Source organism: Electrona antarctica (assembly GCF_951216825.1).
Source record: "Electrona antarctica genome assembly, chromosome: 16".
NCBI classification, from domain to species: Eukaryota; Metazoa; Chordata; class Actinopteri; order Myctophiformes; family Myctophidae; genus Electrona; species Electrona antarctica.
The window spans coordinates 35,380,752-35,407,570 of record NC_136797.1 but is presented as its reverse complement, the minus strand read 5'-3'; the positions used below and the strand labels follow the sequence as shown (position 1 = coordinate 35,407,570).

Here is a 26,819-nt window from a genome sequence, read left to right as displayed (position 1 = left end):
TTATTTTCACTGTAGCCACTTTAATCTCTCAAAAGGAAGACTTATGCTGTGTAATTCCACTGATACTACCAGAGATATCAAATGTAAAAAGGAGACATGGTTTGTGAATTCTAAACAAAACGAAAAGGAATAAATAAATAAATTCTCAAAAAAAGTTATAATTATGCTAATCTGTAACACAGTGGTAGCATGTCTTTATGGTTATATGTACAAACAAAGCACTTTATACATGACAAACCCAAAACCTAGTACAGAGAAAAGCTGGTTAAAAAATAAATTAGAAAACAATGTTAAGTTTACATAGTCCTTGGTGTTCATTTCAGTCTGAATAGAGAACAAATGGAACCAATGATTTTGCTGTGTGTAGAGGGTATAGTCAGTTAAAAGGACGTGGAAATGTCTCCTTGTTTGGAAATGTAGGCATTTATGCATTTGTAAATCCCAAACCCTGTACAAAAAGTCAGCCCAACCCATTCATTATCAATGGGACAACTCCAATGAGAAAACCTTTGATATGATAGTAGCCTGGCCCAGCCTGTGTGCTTTCTGGTCTAGAGGGGCGGGTGCCGGTCGAAAACAGGCAGTGAATCCTATTGGTTCACCCATCTGAGCATGTGACACGTTGCAAGCTTGTAGATGTGCTATTTTCATTTCATCGTTCCATTTCAAGGATTCACCCGACACATTATCCACACGGCCACAGTGTTTAAGCAGGAAGGGCTGCCTTGCTCAGAGGCACGCGTGATTGACCACTGCTGTGGGCATTGAACCTTTGACTTTACAGTTACAGTTACTGTATGTGGCCACCATATGGTATATCATACCATACTGCCAGGCTCTTATCTCCATATTTGAACTTGTTTTTCTTTTTTCACTAAACAGATTTTAGCCACAGATGGGGTGATTTAAGCTTGTTTCAGGAAATGAAATGAAATGATTACTATATTTACCCAGGGTATCTGGGCTAAGCTCAAGAACTTGTTTCCAGCCAGGCCCTGCTCATAGAACACATTTCATCGTAGTGGTTCAATGCCTTGTTCAAGGGCACTTCAGCGGTGGTAATTTTATCGTGTCGGACCGCTGATTCGAACTGGCGACCTTCCGGTATCAAGACCGCTCCGCAATCCGTTCTGCCACCGCTGCCACTAGGACAAGATGAAGTTTCAAAAAGCAACCCAGATTACCTGATTCAGCAAACTACACTAGGCTATTTCACATTGTTAATTTTGTCTCATGTGTATTTGTAACCAACAACTGAATTTGTGGCAGTTAATATTGCAGAAGCTATCAATATATTCAGCCACACTAGCCAATCCAACTTATCTTTCATCTTAACGCCAACTGCTTAATATACTTTAACCAAATTCCAGTGAAATCACCAGCTGAAGCCATTTAAAAACAAAGGAAGTGGTGCCGCGGGTTTGATTTCTAAACGAAAGGAGACAGCTCAGAAAGCAAACCCTGGCACTCATCCAGAGAGGAGAACACACATTCAGCAGTTTAGTTGTAAAGACAACGGCTTATGAGCAGCAAAGACCTCCCAACACAGCACGGTTACAAGAGGTGGGGCAGGAATTATTTAACTTCCAGAGGGCTAATGCTATGAATGATGATGTAAGGTGAAACAAAGTCTCACTGCTTCCCTTAATTCCGTCTCTGTGTTAATTAAGCAGTGTTTCCTATGCAAAGTGCAAACTGGGTTTCCTATGCATGCTTACACAGGCAGAGCATAAAGGAATGTAAGCAAGGGTGTAGAAAAAAAACGAAAACTGAACAAATATAAATAGTGCAATGTATTTTTTCCTGTAGCTTTGATGAAATTGTGAAATCTGTGTTTGTTTGTTAAAATATTCTTGTCCTAATGGAGGGGTGGGTCGACGTAGGACCAGGGACGAAGGCCATGGCTACACGACACTGGGCTGGCCATCTGACCATACATGAAAGAAAGAAGAAAGGGGTGGGGTTTACAATTAGGGCTGCAACAGTTCAAGGTAGGGTAAGTGATATTTTTTTGGTTAAAACAAAACTTTTTTTTTTTGTTAAAAGTTTAAATCACTATATTCTGATGAGTGTCTGTTCAATAACAGCGGTCTCACTGTCTCTCCAGCTCTTTAGTAAACAGAAAATAAATTTGAGGTAGATGGCAAAATTTCAGCCAATCAGGAGAAAGTAGCCATTTATCAGCTCAATTGTTCCAGATCCAAATTTGTCTGCTCATTTCTTAGAGTCATTACTTAAAATTCCACTTGTTTAATCTGTATCCTGACTGCGTTCTCCATCCTGAAAATGTGGTATCCAGACCTGAAAATGATTTTCTGTTTAATAAAAAGCTGGCGACATGGAGACATGTTACTGAACAAACTCTATAGCAATGAGTACTATCACAATATAGAGCTATTTAACACTTATTTAACCAAAGAAAATCACTTACCCTACCTTTAACCAAACAAATCGATTTAATCAATAAAAAAAAACATTGATAATCGATCATTTAATAAAATAATCAGTCCCAATTTTGGCCAAATATGTGAAAATCTGTTGCGCAAAAATAGTGAAAATAGCAGATCTAGAAGCTCGTAGTTGCGATTCGTTGCATCGACGCATTGTGACCTATTTTCAAAATGTTTCCACGACACCATTGTATGAAATAGGGCATAAGTCGTTAATCGGTTTTCTGAAATATACCGTATATATATATTTCTTTAAAGATTATTAGAAGAAAAAAATGCTGCTTCCAAGTAATCTACAGAATAATCTCTAAGGAAATAATCGATAGTTGCAGCCCTATTTGCAATTCAGCCCAGAGCCGGTAAGAGGTGTGTAAGTCGATGTACAGATTGTACAGTTAAAGCAGACGGGAAGAATGGGATTCCACTTGGCGGCGATGCAGCGGGTCATTTATAACACTCTCAAACAGCACATGACAAGATGCTTTCCAGCCTCCGGCCTTCCTCAGCCAAAATGGATCTATGATTCACTCCACCACTAAGCAGGGTACAGTGCACTGCAAAATCCCAGTGCTTCTCAATGCGGGGGTGCAACATATTTTCAAATGGGGGTCCGCAGCAAAATACAAATTTAATCTGGGTGATTAATCCAGACATGAAAAGCGGTTGAGAACCACTGGTTTTATGTGGTTAACTCTCAGAGTGTTAAATTACCACTCTGGATTAAGCAGGGTATGTCAAAAGTGAAGGCAGAGGGAGGGAGAGAGGGGAAAAACACGGAGCAAATGTCTACACATATCTGCCATCTACATAAAGAAATGTGCATCATCATGAAGTCGTTGAATAATGGTTTTGTTTTGATTTTAAAGGGAGGGTTGTCAGTTGTGAGTCGTGTGTCTCGGTCTGTGTTGCTTACATATGTTAGTCTGTTTGGCGGGCACGGCAGTATATGCATGAGCTTGAATGTGTAAAAGTGTTTGGGTGTGTGTGTGTGTGTGTGTGTCTACTGTATATTAGAGCAGTGGTTCTCAAAGTGGGGACCAGGGACCCTCTGTGTTGCTTGAGGAGGAAAGGTCTGCAACTCTGAGAAGGTACAAATGGAACCAACACAGGTCCATTTAGGTTCCATTTGCACACTCTCAAGAGTTATGGAGGGTCATTGAAATTTAAAAAAAGGTTTAAACCTGGAAAGCATCCGTGCCATTTTTTATTTTATTTGTACATCTGCTACTTTTTTTTTGTTTTTTTAACCTTGAAAGTGTGAGAAGACCTAGTGCGTTAGAGTTTCTGGTTGGCGAAGAAGGCCTTGGCAGCTCCACAGGTGGGGTTGGTGCACAGCGGGCAGCGCAGCGTCAGCTGGCGAGAGCACGGCTCGTTGGCGCTCAGGTGCGTCTGGACCAGGTCTGCCAACGCCTGCAGGGACCACAACAAAGACTCATGATGATGACACTTGAGGTCTTTCTGACCCGTGAAGCTCTCAGAAGGTTCGCCTTCCATGACTTTTCCTAAACATTCGATTCAAATCATCTGTTGGGTTTTTTTAATTTTTTTATCTGAAACATTTTCTAAATATGAATTTACTACATACTGTACCATCTCCACGGAGTGGACTTCACTCCTCCAGACAGCCCATTGGTCAATTTAAATTTAACTTTATTTATTTATTTAAGCAATATTACACAAGAGGGTGTGCTATACTGTCAAGGGTCGGAACTTGCCGACCCTTGAGTGTAATATTGCGATTAAACAACAGTTTTTTTTTTGTTTAAAAAAAACAAAAAAACATGTCAACTTAATTTCATTATAACTAATATATTCGCTAAAAAAACAATATTTTTTAATGATGTTGTAGTCACTAGACCAACAATGTTCCAAGAAAATCGCTAGCATAGCAACCCAGTCGACTCCGCTCTGGGACATCAGCACAGCTGATTTTTATGTTTTGACTATGTGGCCCATCGTACTCGTTTAAGCACGGCTAGATGGCTACTTCAACCAATCCAATGTATAATGCTAGTTTGACCACTTCAAATATTCTTTAGTTTAACCAATACCATAGCCAAGAGCCAGACACCTATAGAAATAGTGCAACGGTAGTACTAGTAATCAGTAATAGAGTAACAGGAATGTGTGTAATCAGTAACAGGGTAACAGTATTAGATTAACAGTAGTAATACTGTAGTAATGTGTGTAATAATCAGCAATGGTGTCAAGAGTGTTGCTGACAGCTGTAGATTGATGAGTTTCACAGAGACAACAGAAGCTCAAACCTCACCAGGAAACAATCCCTCAGTAACTACCAACTAATCATCCCCACCATATTGATTTGCACGCACGCAGGCAGGCGCACACACACACACACACACACAGGCGCACACACAGGCGCACACACACACACACACACACACAGGCGCGCGCGCACACACACACACACACACACACACACACACACACACACACACACACACACACACACACACACACACACACACACACACACACACACACACACACACACACACACACACACACACACACACACACACACACACACACACACACACACACACACACACACACACACACACACACCAAGCAGTTCAGTTCTACTGTAGTCAGCTCAAAGATTTCCATTGATCTGGAACCTTCCTTTAATAAACTACACGTGCGTGCGTGCACACACACACACACACAGTTACTGACTGTGAAGAAGCAGACCGGTGGTGGGAGAGGTTTCAGGGTTGAAAATAGAGAGAAAGATGGCTGAATGGATGGAGAGAGAAGAGTGGAGTGGAGGCACAGCAGGATGGAGGGATGGATAGAGACAAGATGAGGTAGAGAAGGATGGAGGGACGGAGAGGAATGGAGGTAGAGAAGGGTGGATGGACCTCCATCATAGGGTTTTCCGGAAGATTGAACATGTATTTTATTTAAGCAATATTACACGAGAGGGTGAGCTTTAGCGTCATTAATGCACTTCTGCGCTGCTTACGGAACTCGCCGACCCTTGAGTGTAATATTGCGACTATACAACAGTTACCCTTAAAAAAACCCACATCAACTCAATTTCATTATAACGAAGATATTCGCTAAAAAAAAAATCATATATTTTGTAATGACGATGTAGTCTCTAAACCAACAATGTTCCAAGAAAATCGCTAGCATAGCAACCCAGTCGGCTCAAATGGAAGAGTGCCGGTAGAGAGGGGGCTCCGCATTTATTGACAAGCTCCTTCTTCTCTAGAGCTTTACATCCTTCTGAGCAACACATCCACTCACCTGTCTGTCTGTCTGTCTGTCTGTCTGTCTGTCTGTCTGTCTGTCTGTCTGTCTGTCTGTCTGTCTGTCTGTCTGTCAGTCGGGAGTCATGGATAAAGGTGAACGTTTCCATCATACACATGATGAAGCCACGTCGGTAGGAAGGGAAACTAATATTTGTAAACTACTGATAGAACAGGCTTTTTTTCCCTAACAGTATGAAAATCAACCGATAATCACTTGCATGTTACTTAGTATCATCACTTGAATGCAATCGAGCCAGCAGGCTCGCCTGGAGCCTACGGGCTGCGATTAGGAAACGTGGAAACACGTCAATAGCATACATGCAGTAGGCTCCAGGCCAGCCTGCTGGCTCAATAGCATTCGAGTGATAATTAACCTACTGGTGATTATCAGTTGATAAGTGATAACATTCGAAGCGGGTGTTCCTTTTTTCCCGTCCCTTGGAAATGCAGGTGCCACAGAGATTGCAGACTAATATCTACACCAGGGGTTCTCAACCCGTGGGTCGCGACCCCTCGGGGGGTCGCCAAATTATTTTAGGGGGTCCCCAAATTATTTTCAAAAAAAAAAGAAAAAAAAAGGGGGGGGGGGTTTTCACGATTTTTCAAAAATAGCAGACCTACAAGCTCGTAGCGCGCCACTCGGTGGCGCGCTATGAGCTTGTAGATCTGCTATTTTTCAATAGCTAAATTATAACAATGCTTAAAACACCAAAAGGGGTTCCCGCCCAAAATGGTTTAAGGTTATTGTAGCAGTCAATTTATATTGGGGGTCGGGAGGGGGCGGGGCGGGGGTCCCGAGACATTGCCAAAGCATTTCCGGGGGTCCCCGGCCAAAAACGTTGAGAACCCCTGATCTACACAGTGATAGTAGTCTGGCCATGCCAGGATGCTTTTCAATGTGTTATGGATGAAATAAATATCCAATGAAAAAGTGAACACACACTTGTAATTCTGGTGCAGTGCTGAACACGGGCTACTAGTACAAAATCATTGTCCAGCGGAAACCTTGCATGTCCAATTATCTGAACAAAAATCTTTTAACCCTAGAACACTAAACACGGGTGATTTTCACCCAGACAATTATATTTTTGTAATTTTCATAATGTTGCTGATGTCTGAGGTGGGACTGGGTGGGTCTTTCAGTACCTTCATGATGCTCAGTGACATCATAGAAGGTAGGTTTGTTTCCCTGGGAATAGAATTCAAAAGGAAGTACGCCGGTTCTGAACAAAAAGATACGTACAGGGAAAAGGAAGGTATGGGTACACAAAACAAACAAGGTTTGTTACCCCCCCCCCCCCCCCGTGTTTAGTGATGGTTTGACAAAAGTTATGTTTAGTGTTCTAGGGTTAAAATAATGAAAATAGCCAATCTACAAGCTCACGACGACAGATCGGCTATTTGTTTCCACTACGTTTGGGCGACACTCTTGTATGATGAAGTGGGGACATCAACTTACAACAAAAACAATGAAAGATTGTGCTCTTTTTGGGGAATGTTTTTTGAAAATGTTTTGAAAGAATAAATTAAAAACAAATTGTAGGAAACAAAAAAAATAAAGGGACCCATAAAATTGTGTCTGTGACCCACAAATGGGTCCCGACCCAGGGTTTGGGAATCGCTGCTCTAACCCAGTGGTTCTCAAACATTCTTGGCTCAGCTCACCCGGACACGAGTCCACTGCACCGCTGAACTGCATTGTTACTTCATAGCACCTTTTGTCATATTAATGGTACAGTAGATATGTCAATCTTTCCCCCAAAGATAGCTCAAAGATAGATGTTATGAGGAAAACTGGAGAGAATATATTTTTTTCCATTAGGACAGACTGAAAATAACTTTTATAACTTGGCGTTGCAATTAAACCCCAGCATTCCAATACTGGGGGAACATTCACCAAAAATAGCCGATCTACAACCTCATAACGCAATCTGCTATTTATGGTGAAGAGACTGTACTGTAGGCTGAAAAAAGAAAAGAAGAAAGAAAAGTATAGGCTACAGTTTAACTCAAAGTTTTACAAAGTACAGGTATAGAGGGTCTAAACTGGTGGTTAAACTGATACAATGCAAATATGATCACAGTATTCTGAGGCACCCCTGGTGCCACGGCACACACCTGCTCTAACCCAGGGGTTCTCAACGTTTTTGGCCGGGGTCCCCCGAAAATGCTTTGGCAACGTCTCGGGACCCCCGCCCCGCCCCCTCCCGACCCCCAATATAAATTGACTGCTACAATAACCTTAAACCATTTTGGGCGGGAACCCCTTTTGGTGTTTTAAGCATTGTTATAATTTAGCTATTGAAAAATAGCAGATCTACAAGCTCATAGCGCCACCGAGTGGCGCGCTACGAGCTTGTAGGTCTGCTATTTTTGAAAAACCGTGAAAAAAAAAAAAAAAAAAAAAATCTTTTTTTATTTATTTTTTTTGAAAATAATTTGGGGACGCCCTAAAATAATTTGGCGACCCCCCGAGGGGTCGCGACCCACGGGTTGAGAACCCCTGCTCTAACCCAGTGGTTCCTAAAGTTTGTCATGTCAAGGACCCCCAAATTGACACTAACCACTGCTCTCTAACCAACACAACTGGCCATGTTCATGATGCTGCAATAGTGACTCCTAGTGGTGTGTGTGTGTGTGTGTGTGTGTGTGTGTGTGTGTGCGTGTCATCATACCCTCATGAAGAGAGGGTCCCCGTTCAGTGACTCTGCTCTCCGAATATTTTCCACCCCACACTGAAAAGAAAAAGAGAGATTAAAGAGATTACATTTTTATGAATACATATTATCACTATTATCCACTTCAAACTAGAAGCATAAGAGTTTAAATTGAACACCTTACACTTTACAGTGTAAGGTTCCTGTTGTGTATTATTTTATACTTTGGCCATATAAAAATAGCAGCTATACAAGCTCACTTCAATTCGTGCCACGCTATGAGCTTGTAGATCTGCTATTATTTAAAGATTCGTGAACATTTGTTCTGGGGGCGACTGTGGCTCAAGAGGTAGAGCAGGTCGTCCAATGATCCATGGGTCGGTGGTTCGAATCCCGGCTCCTCCTGTCTACATGTCGAAGTGTCCTTGGGCAAGACACTGAACCCCAAATTGCTCCCGATGTGCTGGTTGGTACCTTGCATGGCTTCCGCCGCAATCGGTGTATGAATGGGTGAATGGATAAAGGCGCTATATAAATGCACCATTTACCATTTATTTTTTATTTACCATTTTTGTACAAATGTTTGAATATATATTTTGTAAAGCGGGGCGGGGGGGGGTCTTAATGGGCTAATGGAGTTTGAGCGGACTCTCTGATAGGTATAATGGATAGTTCTACTGTCTACATACAGGTTCTACATACGAGCACTAGGGAAGTGGAGTAGACACTGTGTGTGCGTGCATGTGTGTGTGTGTGTGTGTGTACTGGCTAGGCACCAGCATAATTGATCTGATTCTGTGGTCACCCCACCGGTGCCCTCAGACTGTCTGACACACGGACGGACGGACGGACGGACGGACGGACGGACGGACGGACGGACGGACGGACGGACGGACGGACGGACGGACGGACGGACGGACAGACAGACAGACAGACAGACAGACAGACAGACAGACAGACAGACAGACAGACAGACAGACAGACAGACAGACAGACAGACAGACAGGGCACTGGACTGGAGCTGATGCAGCTGCAGTGTTGATTTCGTCGACTACCTATTTTCACTGAGGAACGCTAAATAAAAACCATCTAAAAACTATGACTAAATTTGACAATTGAATGCCACAGTCAATTTTGACAACAAATAAAAACTAGACTAAAATGTTAGGGAGGGACTAGTGGAGTTCTACTGGATCTCTTTGGTTGCGCTCTAAAAATAGCAGATCTATCAGATCTACAAGTGAGCTTGTAGATCGGCTATTTTCAGCATAGCCTCGGTACCCAGGCTTTTATTTTCGTTCGTAACGGCTCAGAAAATGATAGCCTGGGGGAACGTGAAACATTTCCTGGTCTAGTAGTGGGAGTGAACTACAGTGCAGAGGGGCGTCGCTCTCAATATAGTGACGTCAGTTTCTTCCGCTGTCTTCTACCAGGGAGGGGAGGGCGGAGGAGGGCAGGGGGGTGAGGCTCTGATCAGTGAACCAATATTTCTCCCCTCTAGACGAGAAAGCACTTTTCAGCATGCAACCAAGTCATACATTTTAGTCGACCAAATCAACTTTATATTTAGTCAACTAAAATTAGACAAAAAGGAAAACATCCAGCAGTTTGACTGCGGATCAGGACATTCCCAACTTAATCACCACATTCCCGTCTTTTGTTTTCATTGTTTAATTTGCTGTTTTTGATCACTTTTAAGAGATACATGGTTTCCAGCGGACACAGTAGGACACGCCACACGTTTGGATCACGTGACCGGAAAAACAAAATCAGTCAGGGCTTCTGGGAAACTGTGGAGCAATGCAAAGTCAACGGGTGGGCAATGGCCGCGGCACCTTCTCCTCCACAAAGACAAACTACCTATAACAGCCGAAACAGAGCAGTATTTGACAAGTTGGTTGGCTCTGCTCTTTGTCATGCCAGCTATTGATAGGCCACTAGCTCGTGGTGTCACACACGCACGCACACACACACGCACACAGGCTGACTCACCTCTTCCCCCAGCACCTGGCTGTATTCTATGTCCAGTTCGTGCAGTGTCTCGATGTGGTCGGACGTGAAGGCGATGGGCACCAGCAGCAGGTTCTTCTTCCCACGCTCACACAGGCCCTTGATGACATCGTCTGTCTGTGGTCCAAGCCACGGCAAGGGGCCCACCTGGAGGACCGAGGCAGGGGGCGGGAGACAAGAGGAGATTCAACTCTGTTCTTCAACAAACAGCCTGCAGTGTGCTACACCGGCAGAAGGAGAGCACTGCCCCCTTGTGGTGATGTAAAGTAAAACAAAGCCCAAAGAACCAAATGGACCCTTATGGGTCTGTAACTCTGAGTGTACAAATGGATCCATTTGTACACTCTCAGAGTTACAATGACATTGATTTTACGATATAAATTGGGGTCTCAGAGATAGAAATGTCATTAAATGGGGGTCCGTAGACTAATGCATGTCAAACTGGGCCCATTGACGGATTGAATTATTGACAAAACCTGGGTGGTTCCTCACCATCTGAAGGTTACAGTTGTAAAGCAAACAGAAGCCATTCATTGCAACAGAGTGGATCAATGGCAGTTCTCAGCTCCTGCGAGAACTACCATTGAGAACAACTTATACCTTCAACCTTATGCAGGAAGCATGATATAACCAGTAACTACAAGAATAATGTTCTTAATAACCATGGAAAATGTTTATTATTACTAGATAATATACTTACTGTACATCACTGTAAATCTTATATAATATATCAAGTACTTATTTTCTCCATGGCATGAGCGCTCCTATGCAGTCATTTGTTATTGAGGTACAAAAACGACAGCTATTCCTTTCAGTGGTAGATTTTCGTGAGGTGTCATGTCTATTAACAACCACTAGATGGTAGAGTGTGACAACTTATAACTTAATCAACATGGTTAACATGGTGTGTGTAGTGTGTGTGTGTGTGTGTGTGTGTGTGTGTGTGTGTGTGTGTGTGTGTGTGTGTGTGTGTGTGTGTCATAGATAGAGAAGTCTTACCTTAGACTGCCAGACCAGCCGGTAGGGGTTGCAGTGTCCTAGTCTGTCCATCACTCTCTGTACCGTAGCTCCTACTTCCTGAGGGTAGGGGTCTCCTCTGTTCACCACCTATAGTAAACACATGCACAGTGAGTACAGTAGCACAAGGACACTTTTTTTTATGTTTAAACACGAAAATGCTACTCAAACATCTGTTAGTGTAGCTGTTGTAGTACTAAGACAAAACAACTTTATGTGTAAAGAACATTCACAAGTCAAAGTGCTTTACAAAGTGCTTTACATAAGGCACCAAAAGTGCATTTAAGAGCATATACAATGCATTTAAAAGAGAAATACAGAATAAAATTAATAAAATAAAGAAATAAAATAGCATAAAAATAAAGGTTTTAGTTTTTCTGCTGGGTCAGGTTGTAAACCGGTATTGATCAGCAGTAGCATTTATTTCTAGTTTCTTATGGGTAATGAATATATATAGTTGATGTTACTTACAGACATGGGTAATGAATATATATAGTTGATGTTACTTACAGCCATGGGTAATGAATGTGCAGAGAACAGAATGACCACCTCGTCTCTCTTGTCCTCTGGGAACTTCAGCAGCTCATTACGGACATGTTCTGCAAAACACTAAATATACAATATATTCAATGTATACATGTTCTATAAAACAGGGTTCCCACAAATGATTAACAATGAATTTTCTAAACTTTTCCGTAACTTTTCCAAAGCATTTTACCCCATTTCAAGGCCTATAGCAATGGTGCAACTAGTAAGATGCAATTATGGGAAAGTGCAATTGTGGTCGCGAGCCCTGTATCTTTTCATGTATTTCCTCATGTATTCCTTCTTCATGTGGAAAGCCATGTAATTCATGGGTTTATATTTATACTAGAAAGGTCTGTTCTTGATGAATTCTGTCTTGCCATTTATATTAAATATTGTCACTCCTGTCTTATTGTTATTATATTGTCAAATCAGAAAAGGGTCAGGAAATTTACTTTTGGGGTTACAGAAAATGTTACAAAAACATCCATTGAACTCAATGAACAAAAGGTTTAACAAAAAACAGGTTGACAAACTTGACATAAAAGTTATCTGACCTAGAACAATCTTAAACATGTGTCCTATCAACGCCCCCTGGCACAGAAAGACTCCAGCAAAGTTGTCATGTGACAAAAAGAACAGTTCTACAACTAAACTAAGAACATATCACGGTGCACTGGCATGTTGTTAGCTTGTAGATCTATTATTTTTGTCATGTGATGTCCCGCATACATTAGGTCACACGTATGCGTTTGTGACACGTTTTTACATACATTTTTTTTCTGAATGTTTTTACATCAAACAATGTTTTTTATATTAGGTAAACATAAGTCCCTTCCCTTGTAGTAGTGAGCTGACATCCATGTGTGGAGGGAAAAAAAGTCGAACTTCAAAGAAATTCCAAGGTACTCAGTTGAGTATTAAAAAGCCTTTATTGTCGTCATGGCTTAGAGCAGGGGTTCTCAACCCGTGGGTCGCGACCCCTCGGGGGGGTCGCCAAATTATTTTGGGGGGTCCCCAAATTATTTTCAAAAATAGCAGACCTACAAGCTCGTAGCGCGCCACTCGGTGGCACGCTATGAGCTTGTAGATCTGCTATTTTTCAATAGCTAAATTATAACAATGCTTAAAACACCAAAAGGGGTTCCCGCCCAAAATGGTTTAAGGTTATTGTAGCAGTCAATTTATATTGGGGGTCGGGAGGGGGCGGGGCGGGGGTCCCGAGACATTGCCAAAGCATTTCCGGGGGTCCCCGGCCAAAAACGTTGAGAACCCCTGGCTTAGAGCTAGGCAAAAGGTTTTGCCTTTTCACACTTGGATGTCAGCCCACTACTACAAGGGAAGGAACTTAAATATGTTTACCTACTATTGAACCCTCTCCAATGAGCACCTGTTTTCAGTTATTGATAACTGCGGCCCACGCAGCGCTCGATCTTCTCTCTGTTCAATGTTTGTATATATTTTAAGACGTGATGCATTAGAAACTGAAAGGGAATGGGCTGGCAAATATGTTGTTGCGCTCGCTTGTGGCTGAATTTCGTTAAATTGTTTGTATACTGCAGTTGTAGTTGTATTAGAGCACAGGAAAGATGACTCCGGAACTATAGTAGTACAACATTTACTAGTGTACTATATTACCTATTAGACCTGAAAGGGATCGCCACCCGTATTTAACTGATTTAGAGCAAACCAAAAAGTAAACATGGCTGTTCTGGGCTATAAATAACAGGCGCAAGGCTAGGCAGTTACCATGACTACCATCCTTAGTTATTACTAACTAAGTCACTACAGTACTGATCAATCATTGGTGGGTGCTTTTATTTTGTTAGACGTTATGACTGTCTGTATGACTGACAGTGTACTTTACCGCCATTATTGCCATGACAGGAACAAAGGGCATGCACAGAGTTCTTTAAGCTTCACAGAATGTTCACTCTAAACTGTGTGTGTGTGTGTGTGTGTGTGTGTGTGTGTGTGTGTGTGTGTGTGTGTGTGTGTGTGTGTGTGTTCCTAACCTCAACCAGTAGGGGGTGTGTGGGCCACCGGTCGATGACACTCCAAGGCATCTTTGGACTGTCGCCTCTGTTTTTGTAGTAGCGATAGATGGCGTTCAAGCTGCTGCCTGTTGAAAACAACAACAAAAACAAACAACTATTAATCTACAGATTTATTTTTATTATATTCATGAAATGCTTTTGAAAAATGTCGGAATTGTTTTAAATTGATAAAGAGTTTTGATTTCTTTTAAACATTTGAAATAATGACCTGTAGTGGAGCAGCTGTACTGGGGGTACTGTGTGAAGGCTACTGCTCGCTCTACCCCGTCTTTCTCCATCTCCTCAATGGCTTCTTCTGTCAGTGGATGAACGTACCGGAAACCTATATAAAACTTATGAGGGGCTGAGAGGAGAGAGAGAGAGACAGACAAAAGTATAAGACAAAAGTGCAATGGAGAACTGGAGGCATTTCTGTGGCTGCTAGCCTGCTACTGATTTAAAAGAAAACACACTTGTGTGAAGTGAGGGGCGCATCGACTCGTGAGGGCAGATGACGTCTTACGTGTAATTTACTGCCCTAAACAAACATTAAAATCCATAGACTTGGCTGGCAAAACATTACATCCTAACTGCCCTAAATAAACATTTAAATCCATAGACTTGGCTGGCAAAACATTACATCCTAACTGCCCTAAATAAACATTTAAGTCCATAGACTTGGCTGGCAAAACATTACATCCTAACTGCCCTAAATAAACATTTAAGTCCATAGACTTGGCTGGCAAAACATTACATCCTAACTGCCCTAAATAAACATTTAAGTCCATAGACTTGGCTGGCGACCAGGTATTTATAATTAGGCTGTAGTTATAATTATGAATGAATTCATAATTAGGCTGTATGACCTAACTTAGTTCTGAACACACACACACGGCTGAGCCACACCACAAAGAGTGGCCAAAAATGATGCAAGGACCCAGACAAAGGTGTTTGTTGAGTTTGGTCTTGGTTGATAAGGGTGCATTGGTGTTATCAGCGACATGTTATCGAGGGCGTATTGCGAGACACTCCTCCATGTCACTATCAGCTGCCACACACACACACACACACACACACACACACACACACACACACACACACACACACACACACACACACACACACACACACACACACACACACACACACACACACACACACACACACACACACACACACACACACACACACACACACACACACACACACACACACACACACACACACGGTCTGGATAAATACTTGTTTCTGATCCGCTGGAAGGTGTGGGTTAAAACTGTTTGCCCATACATTCAAAGATTTGCACACATTTTCACAATTTATCAAAAATAGTACAGAGAGCTCCAGTGAAAGCAATACCAGTGAAATTGCAACAATGAAACTAAAATCACAAATCAAGTCAATACTAACAAAATTGACTGAAACAGGGTTATAAACGCATCACAAACACTCACAGTTGAAGACAGTATTAATGAAATCCACTGAGAGGGGGAAGTCAGGTAGCGTTAAGTGGTTGTCTGGGAAACGGAGTGGTCAGAGGTCTAGGAAAGCACTAATGTCTACTTTAATAAACAGCATTTCCAGCGGGTTTCAAACTAGCCAACATTTATGAAACGGTATGCATACCGTATTCCACACTCACTATTATTCATTAGCAGTGGATATGGCCTAAGCCACCTGAAAAAAATAATGCGTCGTCTTGTTTTTTTATTTAGAGGCCCTTTAACCCACTAAGATTATACGAATGCCTAAATTAGTAGGCCTTTATAGTGGTTAATTGGAGTAGTCAGCTGTGGGGTGGGGGGGTAGGGAACTGTGACGGACATTGTGCATTTGTTTGTTTAACTGTATGTAATGTGTTTTTTTGTTATTATATTTTTTTTTAATTTGTTCTGTAAATATGGACATTTCCTGATGTTTCTTCGAAGATTTTGTTTGTATTTGTGCTGCCATGGGGATGTGGGGGGGGGAAATATATGTGAATAATTGTTTTGAAATTACTAAATCAATAAACATATGTTTAAAAAAAAAATCTGCTGTTTTTGAATAGCCAACGTCAAAATCTAAAATGACAGATGCTTTCCTAGTTTCTAAAGGAGGCTCTGTTAGAGGATAAATGGAATACACAGTCCTGTGACTCCCATCCGATAAAACATTATCGCCATCAATGAAACACTCAATGAGGAGACTTTAAAAGATCTCTGCAAACGCTTAAATGAACTGCCCCAAAGCTGTTTCTAACCACAGATGAATGGCAACTATAAATTATTTTCGGTCTGGTGCTGTGTCTGGTGGAGTGTCTGTCCTGTTTCTCTGGTGCTGTGTCTGGTGGAGTGTCTGTCCTGTTTCTCTGGTGCTGTGTCTGGTGGAGTGTCTGTCCTGTTTCTCTGGTGCTGTGTCTGGTGGAGTGTCTGTCCTGTTTCTCTGGTGCTGTGTCTGGTGGAGTGTCTGTCCTGTTTCTCTGGTGGAGTGTCTGTCCTGTTTCTCTGGTGCCGTGTCTGGTGGAGTGTCTGTCCTGTTTCTCTGGTGCTGTGTCTGGTGGAGTGTCTGTCCTGTTTCTCTGGTGCTGTGTCTGGTGGAGTGTCTGTCCTGTTTCTCTGGTGGAGTGTCTTACCTGTTTCGGGACACATGTCGTCCAGCAGTTTGACCATGCCTTCCCCCTGAATGGAGGTCCAGTGTTTAATAGGAGACCCTCCTCCGATCCTACTGTACTGCTCCTGGATTTTAGGGGTCCGTCGTTTGGCTATGAGCGGGCCCAGCGTACTGCCAACAGCAGGGAAGAGACAACGGGAAAGCATCTGTGTCATTTTAGATTTGAGCTAACGGAAGAAAAAAATAACATTATTTTATACTTTGGCTATTCAAAAATGCAAACATATTTTTATACTCATAGTTTCATTGTACAGATATTCTACTGTTAGACGGATGTTGGGTTCTTAGCTTACTTATGATCCTTGATGACTATTTCTAGTTATTTGATGTATTACCATGTGTTGTTCTTGCTTACCGTAAATCGCTCTGGATTAAGAGTGTCTGCTAAATGCCTAAATTGTAAATGAGGGAAGGTGGTCAAATGGTAAATACTTGTAATGTTGGGGGTCCTTGACATGAAAACGTTTTGCAAAAAACTGTTTAGGAGGCATTTGTAGAATCAGCCTCAGGTCTTAATGGGTTAAAGCCTATACTTAGTTGAATGGAGTCTCCCAGGTATCTCCCCTCTACACCAAATCTCTTGAAAGATGAAGTCCAAGTTGAAAATGGACATAATTATTTATTATCCTCATCATAATGTAACAGAGTTTAGTGGGTTCCACTGAGCCACACCACAAAGAGTGGCCAAAAATGATGCAAGGACCCAGACAAAGGTGTTTGTTTAGTTTGGTCTTGGTTGATAAGGGCGCATTGGTGTTATCAGCGACATGTGTGTGTGTGTGTGTGTGTGTGTGTGTGTGTGTGTGTTCACATACCTCTGCACAGGAAGCTTCATCAGGTCTGTGTCCAAGAAGAGTCGAAGCAGGAAGTCATGGACGTCTTCCAGCTTCTCTGGTCCTCCCATGTTCAGCATCAGAATGCCTGTCTTGGGTCTCCTACAGACACACAACAGTGATTAGACCAACACTTAGTTTCTAAAGGGCGGCAGTGGCTCAGAGGTAGAGTGGCCGATATAACAGCAGGATGGGAAAACCGTGAGGTTCCCAGTTCGAACTCGGGCTCCCCCAGAGTTAGTGTTGAAGTGTCCTTGAGCAAGACACTGAACCCCTAATTGCTCCTGATGTGCAGGTTGGTGCCTTGCATGGTTTCCACCCCCATCGGTATATGATTGTGTGGGTGAATGTAATGCACAATCTATGTAAAGCGCTTTGGATAAAAGCACTATATAAATGCACCATTTACCATTCTTCTGACCAACCCATTTTACTGGAAAAGGGTAAAGCGCTTTGGATAAAAGCACTATATGAATGCACCATTTACCATAGTTCTGACCAACCCATTTGACTGGAAAAGGGGAATTCCATAATTGCGTACGAGAGCATTGAGTTTAAATAAGACCATGATATCATTTTAGATTTGAGCTAAAAAGCATTATTTGACTTTGTGAGTTCCTAGTGCTGCACTCGGAGCTTGTAGATCCGCCATTTTGTTTTAAAGTCATGAACATGTTTTCAAATCTTTGACTTTGAAAAAAAACTTTGATATTGTACACTTTTAGAGCGAACATTTTATTTACTCAAATCCTTGCTTCTGGGGGTCTCTGGAACAAAAATCTTTGAGATGGGGGTCCGCGGCCAAGTACAAAAAGTTTGAGAACCACTGATATAGCAACATACACAACTTAAGGGATTCTGATCAATGAAGTATGTTAGGGTTTAATCATTAAACCCTAACATACTTCATTGATCAGAATCATCAGAGTACTCCCTGGGCTCCATATTTGGCACGGAAATAGCCAATCTACAACATGGATTCGTTGATTGAGGAAATTAGTATACTAGTAAGATCGTTGTTGTGCACATTGTCGGACTAGGGGTGCATCTATTTAATCTATTATGAAAAAGAATTGATCATCAAGTATAAGTTAATAAAATAATAAATTAATAATCAGGTCCTAATTTCCTATTTTGGCCATGTCAGTAACCAGAGGCTACACACTATACTAGACGGACCAAAATATACAATCTTTATTGGAAAATGCTACATATAAAATATAGAGTTTATTACGAGCAATTTATCCCAAGGTTAATAATAAAAGTGGAGACAGGTTAAATCACACAAGAACATTAGCTTTCCCAATTACCAATAAAACCTACTCGGAATTGTTACAGGTTAATGTAGTATATGGCTATAGCAGTGACCACTCGTGAGACGTGATCACATCAAAGACACAAACTGCTACAGATGAGTGCACGTTGAGTCAATGAACACATGGTGCGAGTTCCCATAAAGCATGTTGCTCAACGTTACTGAATGACTGCCTCAGCGTGGAGAACAGAACACCACTACAATGGCAGGCACTCTGATCTCATTGCATCACTTTGCAGCGCGAGCTGCTAACCCACTGCTTCCTCCATTCCTCGTCGCAACTGCCTGCTGTTCCCAAACACTTTAGAACTGAAACACTGCTCGCAACTCTCTCTGTCGTTGCATCGCTCTCTCTCTCTCTGACACGGTTTGCTGCAGCCACATACGGAAGCGTTTGTTCCAACAGCCTTCTGGCAACACAGTCATGAACATGTTTTCAAATCTTTGACTTTGATCATATTATATGTACCCTTTTAGAGCGAACATTTTATTTACTCAAATCCTTGCTTCTGGGGGTCTCTGGAACAAAAATCTTTGAGATGGGGGTCCGCGGCCAAGTACAAAAAGTTTGAGAACCACTGATATAATAGAAATAGCCAATCTACAACATGGATTAGTTGATTGAGGAAATTAGTATACTAGTAAGATCGTTGTTGTGCACATTGTCGGACTAGGGGTGCATCTATTTAATCTATTATGAAAAATAATTGATCATCAAGTATAAGTTAATAAAATAATAAATGAATAATCAGGTCCTAATTTCCTATTTTGGCCATGTCAGTAACCAGAGGCTACACACTATACTAGACGGACCAAAATATACAATCTTTATTGGAAAATGCTACATATAAAATATAGAGTTTATTACGAGCAATTTATCCCAAGGTTAATAATAAAAGTGGAGACAGGTTAAATCACACAAGAACATTAGCTTTCCCAATTACCAATAAAACCTACTCGGAATTGTTACAGGTTAATTTAGTATATTGAAAGAATAGTACTGCCTGTAGCAGACAACCCGCAGCACTCCAGGTTCAAACAAAATCCTTATAGGTGCAAGGCTCGAGGATATAAGTAGAGATGAAGAATGCCAGCACTCATTGTATGTCCTTTTGCATGATTTTATTTACCTCTGACTGAGACTGACAAACGGACGCGTTTCGGCCTGTATGGCCTTCCTCAGCGTTTGTCAAACGCTGAGGAAGGCCATACAGGCCATACAGCAGTGACCACTCGTGAGACGTGATCACATCAAAGACACAAACTGCTACAGATGAGTGCACGTTGAGTCAATGAACACATAGGTGCGAGTTCCCATAAAGCATGTTGCTCAACGTTACTGAATGACTGCCTCAGCGCGGAGAACAGAACACCACTACAATGGCAGGCACTCTGATCTCATTGCATCACTTTGCAGCGCGAGCTGCTATTAAACCCACTGCTTCCTCCATTCCTCATCGGAACTGCCTGCTGTTCCCAAACACTTTAGAACTAAAACACTGCTCGCAACTCTCTCTCTCGTTGCATCGCTCTCTCTCTCTCTGACACGGTTTGCTGCAGCCAAATATGGAAGCGTTTGTTCCAACAGCCTTCTGGCAACACTGAAATTCATGTTGACGCCAGAGACACGCCCACCCTACTCGTCATCACCTCAAGCTGCCACATCAATATGGGCAAAGAGTTTAAAAAAATGACTGATGATGAATGATGATTGATAAGTAAATAATCAATAGTTGCAGCCCTATGTCAAACAATTGCATTCTGCTTGATGTGGAGGCAATGAAACTTACATGTCCAGCCTAATAAAAGCATACATCCCCCCACGACCTCTACGCTCCCAAGATGCTGGAAAACTCAGTCACACACCACAATAAAATAACAGTTGGGGGAAGAGCATTCACACATCGTGCTCCCCGTCTACCACAAACAGTTAGAGATGCCAACTTACTAGACATTTTTAAATCTAGACTTAAAACCCATCTTTTCCCTGCATTATGGTTCCCCCTAGTTTCACTGAAATCACTATATTCAACGTGCTTTGCCCCGTGGTTTTAAAACCCTATGCTATATTAATGGATATTCTGAACGCATTTTTACCTATCTTTAACTGTATCCTATCGCATGGTACTTATGTCAGACATGTGTATTGACACATCCTATTATGCTTGTTATTGTGCTATTGTATTTTTTGCTGTTTTTAGCTGTGTATTGTTGTGAAGTGCACAGAGACCCCTTGGGGTGATGTTATAAACTGAATAACTGAATAAACTGAAACTGAAACTGGCTCACTGAAAGATTAACTCTCTAACATCCCACATTTCTGGAAGAATTTGCCATCTCATCGCAGCACATTCATTGGCTTTGAATTTGAAACCACAGATAACTCAAATGAAAGAACCCTGGCTGAGAAATGCAGCTGGTCAGATGGATCTGCAGTCTCATTTTGTTACCAGGAACACAATAGTAGAAGAGACGGACAGTGTAGTGTAGGAGAGATAGACAGCTGGAACGCTGAGAGGGAGACAGTGTAGGACAGACAGTACGAAAGAAGTCACACCTGTGTGAACTGAGCGGTGCAACTATACTTTTATAGTTACTGTGTGTGTGTGTGTGTGTGTGTGTGTGTGTGTGTGTGTGTGTGTGTGTGACAGCAGGGTCAATAGGTCATAGTCTCTAACAGCAGGGGTGAATGGGTCATGCTGATAAATACATACAGACAGACCTACAGACTGGCTCACTTAATGTCAACGGGTGGTGCTCGTATACATACAGCCATACACACTCATACATACAGACATGCACACAAAGTCACTTAATGGAGGTGGTTGGCACCCCTCAAAAATAGATGACAGACAGTGTAGGAGAGACAGACAGCAGGAACGCTGAGAGGGAGACAGTGTAGGAGAGACAGACAGTAGGAACGCCGAGAGACTGACAGTGTAGGAAAGACAGACAGCAGCAACGCTGAGAGGGAGACAGTGTAGGAGAGACAGACAGTAGGAACGCCGAGAGACAGACAGTGTAGGAGAGACAGACAGCAGGAACGCTGAGAGGGAGACAGTGTAGGAGAGACAGACAGTAGGAACGCCAAGAGACTGACAGTGTAGGAGAGACAGACAGTAGGAACGCCGAGAGACAGACAGTGTAGGAGAGACAGACAGTAGGAACGCTGAGAGACAGACAGTGTAGGAGAGACAGACAGTAGGAACGCTGAGAGGGTGTGTAGGGGAGTCTGGGGAGACTTCCACATAACAGAACAGAAGTTTATGATTCAGTACAACTGGAATGTTGGGAATGTCTTATCAATCAAACAGACTCATAGTGAATTACATTTTTGAGTCTTTCCTGTCTTTGCCAGAAGGACAGGGGTCTGCATGCTCTCAGGTTGGACAGAAGGAGAAGGCCTTATCCATCTTGGGGAAGGAAGAATACCAACTTGTCTAAAAAGCTGTGGCCTGTTCCAAGTGAAGTTGTTTGACATGGCAAATGCTCCGAGACTAGAAGTACATGTAACATCCACTTCATTGCATAATATGCCCTTGACAAATGTTGCTCGTCATTTTTGCCAACACTTGCCAAATGCGTCTCGTCTTTAAATGAGTAGGACGAACACGCACTGCCAACACTATTGACTGCTGTTAATTGGCATTATCACATTGGTACACATATCGGACACAGCGGCTGTTATTCAGTTTAATAACTGCCGTAATTAATGTATTGCTTACGTCAAACTGCTCCAAGGTCAACCAGGGTGGTGACTCAATGGCCGCGGGAACTTTGTGGGGTGGGAGGGTTTAACATACTCCTTTTTGCATGGTATTTTGTTTTTATTTGACCCATATGTGATTTGAATAATGTTAATAAAGAAACTTTGAACAAAAAATAAAAACTGTACCAAGGTCAGTCAATCTCTTGGGAGTTTGATAATACCTCTGTTTTTTTGGAGCTCCTCTTCTGAGTGTGCGTGTTTGTGTCCATGCGTATACGTGCGTGTGTATGCACATGTGCGTGTGTGCATGCATATGAAGAATACATACCTGTTTTCCTGTGCTTCGGGAGCAGCCGGCTGGACTAAGGCAGCAGCTGCTGCTGTGGACTGTCGTCTACACAGACTGCTCCTGGTCCTGCCGACTGGAGAGGAGACACACGGATAGCACATTAAGAGACATGGTGTATCAGTGTTGATTTCGTCGACTAAAACTATGACGAAAGTTGTCTGTCTTCACTGACGAAAACTACATAAATAAAAACTATAGCTATGGTGATTGGTGACTAAAACTAAGAGTAAATATACTGACCTTTTCATCAACAAATAAAAACTAGACTGACTTGTTTGGTTGCGCTCAGGTGTTGCACTCTGAAAATAGCAGATCTACAAGCTCACAACTTGTAGATCGCTAATGCAACCAAGTGTAAAATCATGTACTTCATTTTTCACCCATCTTATACTGACTTTGTGATCTGTTTTGTGGTTTGCCCTGTCAGCTCAACACGTCGCGATGCAACATGTTCATGTTGTGAGCTTTTAGATCGGCTAGTATATTCGAAATATCTTGAAATAAAATGTAGAAGTTTTAAGAATTTTTTTGAAACATTTTATCAACACAATCTGGTACGGGCTCCCTGGCAACAAAATATTTTCAGATGGGGGTTAGGTTCAAATACATTATATGGGGGTCCAACCATGACATGAAAATATTTGAGAACCCAGGAAGCCCAAAACTACACTTTAGAAAAAAAGCACCCCCCCAAAAATAAAATAAATAAATAAACGCAACCACCAATATGTAAGCTACTTTTAAAGAGAAACAAGCCCAAAGTGGCTTGCATGGCAACACTGGTGGCAAGGAGTCGCAGCATAGCTTACTGAGGACACTATTTCAGAAGCACGTCACTAAACATTCAGAGAGGTCCTCCTGGGAGGAGTTGGCTACTCTCTACTGGTCTGTTGGTAAACAACAAGTCATCCCACTGGAACAACCACACCTTGCTAAATGATTGTGTTTTTGAAAGGTAGCCTATTGTTTAAAAATAATAATAATAATAATAAATAAATACTACTGTTGGTCTATAATAGCGTCAAAATACATTTCTGATCTTGTATGATATCCTGAACCATCCAGACCTCTCAGGTCATCTGGGAAAGGTGAAGGTCTGCTTTCTGACTGTCCCGACAACCAAAAACAAACGTGGGGAAGCAGCATTTAGGTTTTATGCACCACATATCTAGAACAAACTCCCAGTCTGATGCCACTCTTATTTCTAAAGGCAGTCCTTTTTTGTTGTTTATTAGGATTTTTGGTTTACAAAGACTGGCCTTTTCTGTTTGCCGCTGACGTTGATTGAGTTACTTTTTCTATTTTTCTCTTTTCTTTTCTCTTCTGCCCTGTAACTGTATCTATTACATATTTTGTTTTATTTGATTAGCATTAAATTATCATGTTGATTTGCACAACAGAAACACATATGCACATGCATAATACACTCGTTCTTTCCATAGATGCCGGGTGAGGTTAGAAACCCTAGAGGGGCTCACCGTTTGCATTACATACACTTAGAATGTATTTATTTATTTTATGCATCCTGATGTAACGTTATAATTGCTTGATGTTCTGTGTAAAGCACATTGAAGTGCCTTGTTGTTGAAATGTGCTATACAAATTGCCCCCCTCCCTGTCTTACAGATAGGCTACCAATGTGTAATAACGCCAATTTCTTCTTTTTTTAGACATGCACAATTGTGTCTTGTTTATTGTAAATCGCTCTAGATTAAGAGCATCTGCTAAATTGTAAATTGTAGAGAGAACATTAAAGGAAACTTGTAATGTAAAGTGTTTAGGATATCTAGGCTGCATGTTTTATCATGTACCATAATTATAAGAATACAACATAACTTAAGAACCAGGTCAAATTGCAGGTTGAAAAGGAAATCTGCCCCTGGCTCGCTGATAACAAACTTTCACTACACTTCAATTCTCTTTGGATCGAATAGTAATCTCAACAAGGCCGACGGCTTCTCAGTTAAAGTGGGGGGCAATATTATCACAAGAAAAGACGAAATTACCTACCTAGGCTCCATCCTTTCCTGTGATAAAATGGCTACCAATGCAATCAAAAGGGTCAACCAAAGAACAAGATTCCTGTATAGGATCTCCTCACTGGTCAGCAAAAATACTTTGAAGACCCTAACAGGAGCCCTCATACAAGGTTTATTCAACTAAATATGCATGCGTCTCATGGTACCTACTACCAGAGTATCTCAAAGGCCCTAAAAACAAGGCTCCAGACATCCAAAAACAAACTACTTGGCCTAACTCCCAGAACCCACCTCACCCCTGCTCATTTCGATAGGTTGGAAATGGTTTAGGGTTGACGACAGAGTACAGCAACTTGCAATGGGTCTGGTCTACAACATTCGCTACACCACTAAGCTACGCATATACCTGTCTAAATACTCCCTTAATGTCAACGAAGTCCATGATCACAACACCAGATGGAGTTCAACAAACATGTGCAACTTAGATTCGTCTCAAACAAGGGGTTAAATAAAGTTTGCTCTTATGCCACTAAAATGTGGAACACCCTACCAACAGCCACATTTACTGGCGACTGCAATTCAAAACTGGCCCCTGCAAAAAAGTTAATGTGCCCCCGCCCTATATTTTTCTATACTGTTCACATATTCCCTTTTTCTATATATGTATTTGATGATTTGAATTTCTATTTTGCATAGATGTGTATATTCATATGTGTTTAAATGTCTTGATGAATTGAAAATGGAGGACCCTGATGTAAACAAATCTTAAATTCAGGTTTTATACTACTTTGAAATGTACCCATTCTACAAACTGTTAAAAATGTGTTTTGTGTTTTGGGTGGTGGGGTTTACAGCATTAACACAGCCAACATAAATCAAATATATCACTTAATGGTAAAGTTTATTGTCAAAATGATCAATCAGGCGTTATTTTGGTCATTTTGGCCTTCAGTACTCCCACGCCGCCGCTGGGTGGCCCCGTTGTGATAATTACGCAAGTGGAGAAATGTGAAATTGTGTATTGTGTAACCTGTAAACGTTTCTATCTTGTGCTCTCTTTAAACGATTTAAACAAAAACTCATTTCCTTCAAGCTGACACGTGTAGCCAAATAATTAGAGGAGGTTAATAAAGAATACCCCTTTTATGTAACGTTTGGCTACATATAAACGTCCAGTAGGCACGTGCATGTTTACAGTTAAAAGGTTAGTGATAAATCATCAATAGAGATGAAATGGCAGATCTACAAGCTCACAACGCGTCGCGGACTCGTCGATTTGCGACGATTCTCGGCTATTTACGATTAAAGTATGGCATGTCACTAGTGTTGTAGAGAGTAGACTTACACAACATAAGTCGAGTGGCTTGGCCCAGGAACGCCATACTGCTGCACATCCTCCTCTCCAGATATATTTAGGGTCAAAGAAGACGCAACATCAAAAGCAAAAGGAGGTTTTGTTGAAACGGCTTTCGGGGAATGACACTAAAATGTCACTAAATTCCTTCAACCAACACACGACTGTCAGTCTGACACTGAATGTGTGTGTGGCTCTCCCATGGTGGCTCAGGCTCTAGTCTGCTGTAAGGGGTTGTTGTAATGGGAGTGGTTTGCCTGACGTCAATCTAAGCGGTTCCGTATACGTCACGGATCGACACGCCCTCCATCATCTGCGACACGCCCACCGACACTGCACTCACTCAGTCACCACCAGTGGTGGAACTAGGTAGCCTATATTTACTCAAGTACTGTACTTAGAGTTGCCACCTGTCCCTTAAAATACAGAATCATCCCTTATTGGAGAATTAAATGATGCGTCCCTTATTGAACCAATAAGGAACACAGTTTGTTCCTTATTTTCCTAAATAGCCTCTACACGTCAACACTGAATTTAACAATAATGAACAAAACAAAACACAGGAAATATTAAAGTCAGCACAATTGTTCTAGCAGGAGGCACACAGTACCTAAAGTAGCCTAAACCAGTGGTTCCCAAAGTGGGGTCCGGG

General features: G+C 41.8%; 1 protein-coding gene across 3 annotated transcripts; it reads right to left on the bottom strand.

Moving 5' to 3' along the window:
- Positions 1-26,398, bottom strand: fech (ferrochelatase). 3 transcript variants are annotated; one of them, XR_013791890.1, is made up of 12 exons: positions 26,159-26,398; positions 22,814-22,907; positions 17,444-17,563; positions 16,591-16,739; positions 14,206-14,340; positions 13,956-14,062; positions 11,926-12,024; positions 11,398-11,505; positions 10,381-10,545; positions 8,407-8,466; positions 2,428-3,860; positions 1-2,245 (listed from the first exon to the last, which is right to left on the bottom strand). XR_013791890.1 is itself a non-coding variant. In XM_079524182.1 (12 exons), the coding sequence occupies exons 1-11, from the start codon at positions 26,205-26,207 to the stop codon at positions 3,726-3,728; spliced, it is 1,221 nt and encodes a 406-aa protein (XP_079380308.1). In that variant the 5' UTR covers positions 26,208-26,398; the 3' UTR covers positions 1-1,927; positions 3,699-3,725. The 3 variants fall into 3 exon arrangements, 2 of the variants coding, with proteins under 2 accessions (XP_079380308.1, XP_079380307.1); XM_079524182.1 differs by having other exon boundaries at positions 1-1,927; positions 3,699-3,860; XM_079524181.1 differs by having other exon boundaries at positions 1-3,860.
- Between the last annotated feature and the right edge of the window lie 421 nt (positions 26,399-26,819).